A 6,291-nucleotide genomic window follows, 5' to 3' on the forward strand; every position below is an offset into this window, starting at 1 on the left:
GACTGAGATCTTGGTTCCATCTCAAGTGTCATTTCCTGTGTTGTCTGTAGACTGGCAAACTAAGGCGCAGCAAGCTTCTCATGCATGAACAGGCCTTCTGTAAGGTCTATGGGTATTGTGATTTGGAAATTATTCGGGTGATTCATCACAAGCCTCTGCTTTCTGTCACAAAAACTTAGGATTCAGCTACAAACTTTCCCAGCACCCCTTTGAGATTTTATTATCAGCATGCTCTTGTAGTGTGCTATGTAGTTCAAAAGATTTTGTTTGGGATGGGTTCTTGCTGTGTTGCCTATAGTGCTTGCCAGCTTGTGGGCTGAAGTGATCCTCCTGCCTTAGTCTCCTGAGTAGTTGGGCCTAGAGCTATGTACCACTCCTGGCTGTGCACACTGATGCCTGTTCTGTAAGGAGGGAGGAACTAGAGTGCCAGGTTTATAACTACCCAGGATCACAGCTGGTCCTCAGAATATGCTGTGTGACTGGACTGGGACAGGTGGCCGCAGCGTGCAGCTCTAACTGGCACATCAGAATGCTGTGGGGTGCTCAGGTCTTGGGGTAGCCTGGGCATCACTGGTGTCCCTTGGGCACGGTAGGAGTAAGGTTTACAGGGCATTTGTCAGAGCCTGCCCCATCTGGCTAGGTCCGCTCCTGCAGGGAGCCTGGAAAGCACTGCACCCGCAGAGTGGCTCTTGGCGTGTTGGTTGGTTAGTATGAGCACTGAACAGGAGTGCTGCAGTTTTGCTCACAAGCCTGGTGTGTTGTAGGAGCTGAGTCTGTAACCTTCTGTTTCCTCAGGGACAACCCTGTGGCACAGCATCCCTGGAGTGTCACAGTGATTCCCTCTGTTGGTGTAAAGCTGATAAATTAACAAAATAGACAAAGCCGGGTTGGTGGCATGGGACCCCAGGCTATCACTGGTCAATGTCCTCTCCATCTCCAGGTGTCCTTGTCACCTGGATTTGGCTCTACCTTGGGGTCACCGTTAGGTGATGCCTGGAGCAGGGCTGCCTGCAGTGGCAGGGCCCAGGTGGTGTGGGGCATGGCAGAAGGGTAAGTGGTCCTGCACATAGCTGTAGCTGCTTGCTGGCATGGGAGTAATGTCTCCAGGGTGGCTCTGCAGAGCATTGTAGCTTCCAGAAGCCTGGCCAGCCCCTGTCCTCCCTGTGTCCTGAGGCTGGTGAGGAGAGACATTTCTCCCGTGGTGGGTTGGAATAATGATGGGTGGTATGTCTGTAAACCTCACCTGGCATCTGCCCACAGAGCTGTGACAGGTGTGTGTTGGGGGCGGGGGGGACATGGCCAAGGGTCTCTCCTCAGTGAGAAGGGGCGAGTTCCTGTCCCCAGATGGGGCTAAGCTGAGAGGTTCTGAGTGGGGCAGGAGCCTATGCTCCCATCCTGGCTGCCCTCTGCCTCTACCACCTCCTGAACTGTGGGTTCCACAGGATTCTTGCTAAAGCCCTGCTCTTGGGGCACACTGGGCCTTGTGTGCTGGCTCGCTGGCTCCCTGTGCCCAAGTGATATGCAGAACACAAGGCAGCATAGCCTTCCAATGAGTGAGAATTTGGAACTGGGTGAAAAAGAGAGCTGGGGTGTGATGTGGATTGTATCCTATGCTCTTCTCACATCTAAATTGTCGGCCCCCAGGCGGCAAAGAACAGGGAAGTCCTGCTCCCTGCTCACTGGCTGTTGGGTCTTCAGGGCATCTAAACCTGGGCAGGCCCCCAGAGTCCCAGGGAAGCAGCCTACACTTGCCAGACCTTGAGGGAAGGGCCTGGTGACCTTGCCTGGACCTCCTGGCCCCCCTGGCCACAGGTGACACCTAGTTATGAGGCTCTCATACCAGCTGCTTTAGAAACTGAGGTAGGAAGACTGGAGATTGAGGCTAGCCTGGGCAACATATTGAGACCCTGTCTCAAAAAATAAAATTGGCTGGGCTTGGAAGTTCAGTCCCCAGAGCATAGGGAAAAAGTGACGCACAACATTGTTTTAAGTCATCTGTCTCTATTCATTCTTACACTTTCCCAGGAAAGGTCATGATCCATAGTGTGCTTGCCTTCCTCCAGCTGGTGATCTGCATCTGGGACCAGGAGATAGGCTTGGGCTCTTGGTGGAGAGGGGGCCCCAGCACTACCCATCCCAGGACCAGTTCTAGGGCCATTGCGACAGTGACACCGATCTTAGTGATCACTGAGACAAGATGCATGTGTCACCCCAGGCCACTACAAATCTGTCTGCCAGCAGGCTGTGACCTTGGGGCTGAAGTGCAGGCGTCCACAGCATATGCTGCATCCAGAGACGAAGTCAGTGGCAACGGAGCACTGGCACCTGGACCCAGTGCAGCCAAGGGATGACCCAGACCTCGGAGTAGCACCACAAAGTCTGAAAAAAGGAGGGACTCAGACCCATTCCCTTCCTGTCTGGGCCCCACCTACCCAGTCACGCTGGTGGGCTCTGGGTCTCTGATACCTGAGGAGGCGGGGGACAGATGCTGCCTCCCCTGAGTGCCAGGTAGGCAGGTAGGTAGCCTTGTGTGCTTACCTGCTGCAGGGAGGGGCTGGTTTGGAAGTCACAATGGTCCAGAGCAGGGTGCGAGGTCTTCCTGCATGTGGTCCTTCCGATTTGCACCTCTAGCATGTACTTTAGGCCTTTAACCACCTGGGGGGCAAGGGCAGCAGCCTGGGACTTAGCATGGCTCAGGTGGACCCTGAGCCGTGAGGAGCTGGAAGCACAGGGCCTGAGCCGCCCACCTGCCAGGCTCCATCCTGCCCAGGGTGGCTCCGCTGCCTGGAGCCTTCATTTGGAAGGGCACCAGCCAAAGCCATGCTGACCCTCACTTCAGCTGCTGACTTGTGCCAGAGCCCCAGGAGCCTGAGGTGTCAGGATGGTACCTGCCGAGTACCCAGCCCTGCACCCTGTGCCTCTCCTGGGAGCTAGGTCTGCTCATGCTCATCTCCTGTCCTGTGGAGCAGGAGAGGGAGAGTTGCTCAGAATTTAGCCTCAGGCTCTCCAGTACCTTGTGAAACAAAGTCCCCAGCCTCCCTAAAGTACAAAGGACCCTGTAACATCTTCCCATGGAGGACCTTGGGCACCTCACCCAGACAAGCCTGTAGCCCTAGGGTGGGCTGCTGACACCTCCCTCCTCCCCCCCGCTGTGGTGGGCAGCAGATTTCCTAAGGTGAGAAGATGTGCACCTGAGCTCATGCGTCAAGGACAGTGAAAAGACCTCGAGACCTGGGCCGTGCTGCTGGACACACCTCCAGCCTCTGGTCTCCATCTCCTCTCCCCTGCTGCACTGCATGTGTGGAGTGCGAGTGCTATTCCAAGCCAGCCTTCTCAGGGTCCCTGAACTCTGCAGGTGGTTCCCGAGGTGTTCCCTCCCAGTCCTGTGACTGTCACCTGGCCATGCTGACAGGGATGAGCATGGCTGTCACTGGGAAGCATAGAGCTTCTGCAGCCTGTTGCAGAGCAGGTTTGAGCCAGGGTACAGTGGGACCACATTGAGGCAGCTGGTGCCAAGTACCTGGGCTGAGATGTGGAGGAGGGGTTGTTCCAGGCCTCGATGCAGGGGCCCAGGAGAATGAGACTTCTGTGGGTGGGGCACCCAGCCTGTGTGCCAGCCTCACCTGCACCAGGGCTCTGCTGATGTGGGCCTCCTTGTACAGGAAGATGTCGTTGGTGTAGTTGTTGAACTGCTCTACACTGTACCTGGCCGCTCTGAGGGCTCTGGGGTCATTAGTCTTTATTGGTTTGGGAGCTCCTGGCCAGATTCTCAAGTTAAGGTCCAGGGAATGAAAATCTGAGAGAAACGAAGAACCAGGTCAGCAGGGTACATGGCCTGTGCCTCTGCCTGGGGACTGCCCCATTCTTTGCCCCTACTGCCCCAGTGCCATCTGCCTACACCTGTGCAGACTCACCTGTATGCCTGTCATCTGTCTGCTCCTCCCCTGTGCACACTGACCTGTCTACCCCTCACCTGTCTGCTCTTTGCCTGTGGCTCTCACCAGTGCCCCTCACCCATGCACGTGGCCAGCACACCTTCCCCACCATGTGCATTCCATGTGCATGGCCATAGCCACCCCATGCTAGCTTCAGAGCCAACACAGACCTTGGGGAGAGGTAGCTTGTCCTCTGCCTGCTGTGCAGTCCTCTAGGACCTGGGGACTCTCGGGGTGTGAAGAGGACACTGAACAAACGTAGGGAGTGGGGTGTGCACAGGATGTGGCCCCAGGACATCCGTCTGCCACAGGCCCTGGGTGTGAGGGTGTGCCTGTGCTGTCTTGGGAGTGTCCTGCCCTGTGGCCTCCCATCCAGGGGTCTCTGGGCTCTGACTTCATGGTAGCCTGGGTGTCTCTCCAGCCACACCAACAATAGAGAAGAACTGTACTCAGTAGGGCAACTCCTGTTCCACCGCATCCCTGGGTTGCAGGGCCATCCAGAGGGGCTTTGTTCCTGAGCACCGTTTCAGAAGTGACTGCTGTGGGATGCCTCCTGCCAGGCCCAGGCCACTGCAGTCTTTTGCTGCTGGGGACATGTGGCTGTGTGCTGGGCAAGCCACCTGGCCTGGCTCGTTTATGGCACTGTGGCATCCTCTTCCTCCTCCTGTCCTCCTTTTCCCTGTCCCACTCACTGGCCCTCAGATGTAGACTGCAGGGAACTGAGGAGCAGCAGAGGGGCAGAAAGCCAGCAGAGAAGCCCTCCCCATGGGTGCAGTTTCTGCTCTGTTCCCTCCCAGAGTGGTCTCAGGCTGCGCAGGGCCCTAAGCCCAGGAACACAGGACACACAGGGTGCTTCCCTGCTGGGGACAGAGCTCTGTGACCCCGTTCCCACTGCCTGCTGCTCCCCGCCCTCCCATTTTATGCCCCCTTCCCAGCCCTGGTCCCCTGGGGGCTCCAGCCAGTGAGGGCCTAGAAGGACCAGGGAGTACAGGACCTGAGCCACCTTCCCCCAGGGGATGAGTAACAGGGATGTCCTCTTACCTGGGGGAACCCTGCAGGAGCCCGCAGTGAGGCAGCAGAAGGTGAACAGTACTGCTGCCCACATGGCTAGGACAGTGCCAGCTGCCCGGGTGCTGCCGGTACAACCCTGTGCACCTAAGGGCGGGCAGGCAGTGTACTTGCAGCAGGTTCGGCTTCTTGCTGAATCACTTTGACCAGAAGCTCCTCTCCTCCAGCTATTGGCCACAGGGCAACCGCTTCCTTTATAAAGTTTCCAGGCGCGATTGCTGGGGTGGAGGAGGAGGAAGTGGCAGATTTGCGACCACAGGGGATTTCTGACCTGGAGCCACATGCGGGAAAAGGGCCCAGATGGGATGAGCAGTGTTTTCAGAGGAAACGACTTGACTTCCCTCCTCCAATTTAGGCCCTTCCCCTCCTGAATGGAGTGGCCTCCAGGCCCAGGCAGAGAGTCTTGGGAATGAACAGAGGACCTGCATATGCCCTCCGAAGAGCCAGGCAGGGGTTGCTGGATGACTGAGTGGTCGTTTCCCATCTCAGGCTCAAGGCCGGGAAGGGAGAGAAGTCCATAGCAGGGCTGTATTCCCATGCCCAGCCCAGGATTAGGAGCAGGCTTGGGAGCCTGGGACAGTACTGGAGTTTAAGTTGGGGCTGGAATTCTTAATGCCTGTTGGTGTAGGTGAAGAGCAGCTTCTCTGTGCCTCAGTTTCCCCCTGGAAGACTATGGCGAGGACTTGGGGCTTCCTCAGTGGTAATGCTGTGGAGTTAGGACAGAACCAGAGCTCAGGCCTACACCTCAGATGGGAGTGTGGTGTCCCATGTGCTGGGCCACTGTCACCCGGCTGATGATGCCCTGATCCTGAGCCAGGTAGCCCCTCCTCAGAACTTGGGACTGTTGGGCCCACAGTCTGCCAGGTCATCAGGGATAGGGGCAGGAGACTTTTGGGGTCACGTTGCAGCGGTGAGGGTAAGAACTTACCAGGGAGAGGTTGTGTGCACACAGCAGGTGTCTGTGGTGATGTCCTGCAGCCCACCCCTGCCTGCCTGCTCCCAGGGCTCCATGCCTGGGTTTCAGGTTCCTCAGGGCCAGGGAGGGCAGTGGAATTCCCGGCAGGAAGCTGTGCTGGTGCTCTGGTGCCACCCAGTTCCATTGTGACACCCACTGACCAGGCTCCTGATGCCCCTGTGCAAAGCCACTGCCATATGGCTGTGCATGGGACTTTGGGTCTTTTTGGAATTGGGCACATAGTGAGTGAGGCTGGGTGAGAATGATACCACTGGACCAAATGGTGAGACAAATCCCACGTTTTGGTCCAAAACTCTTCCTGCTCCTGGTTGC

General features: G+C 57.0%; 1 protein-coding gene across 2 annotated transcripts; it reads right to left on the reverse strand.

The window, feature by feature from the left end:
• Nucleotides 1–1,981: 1,981 nt before the first annotated feature.
• Nucleotides 1,982–5,187, reverse strand: Cst7 (cystatin F). Of its 2 annotated transcripts, none has more exons than XM_063248604.1 (4): nucleotides 4,977–5,187; nucleotides 3,624–3,796; nucleotides 2,539–2,655; nucleotides 1,982–2,077 (listed from the first exon to the last, which is right to left on the reverse strand). In XM_063248604.1, exons 1-4 carry the CDS (start codon nucleotides 5,038–5,040, stop codon nucleotides 2,012–2,014), a joined length of 420 nt encoding a protein of 139 aa, XP_063104674.1. In that variant the 5' UTR covers nucleotides 5,041–5,187; the 3' UTR covers nucleotides 1,982–2,011. The 2 variants fall into 2 exon arrangements, with proteins under 2 accessions (XP_063104674.1, XP_013015029.1); XM_013159575.3 differs by having other exon boundaries at nucleotides 1,982–2,379; nucleotides 4,977–5,185.
• Nucleotides 5,188–6,291: the final 1,104 nt, after the last annotated feature.

The sequence above is a fragment of the Cavia porcellus genome, unplaced genomic scaffold (assembly GCF_034190915.1).
Source record: "Cavia porcellus strain 051 isolate PalLab524CR breed Dunkin Hartley unplaced genomic scaffold, mCavPor4.1 scaffold_5, whole genome shotgun sequence".
In the NCBI taxonomy this organism is placed as follows: domain Eukaryota; kingdom Metazoa; phylum Chordata; class Mammalia; order Rodentia; family Caviidae; genus Cavia; species Cavia porcellus.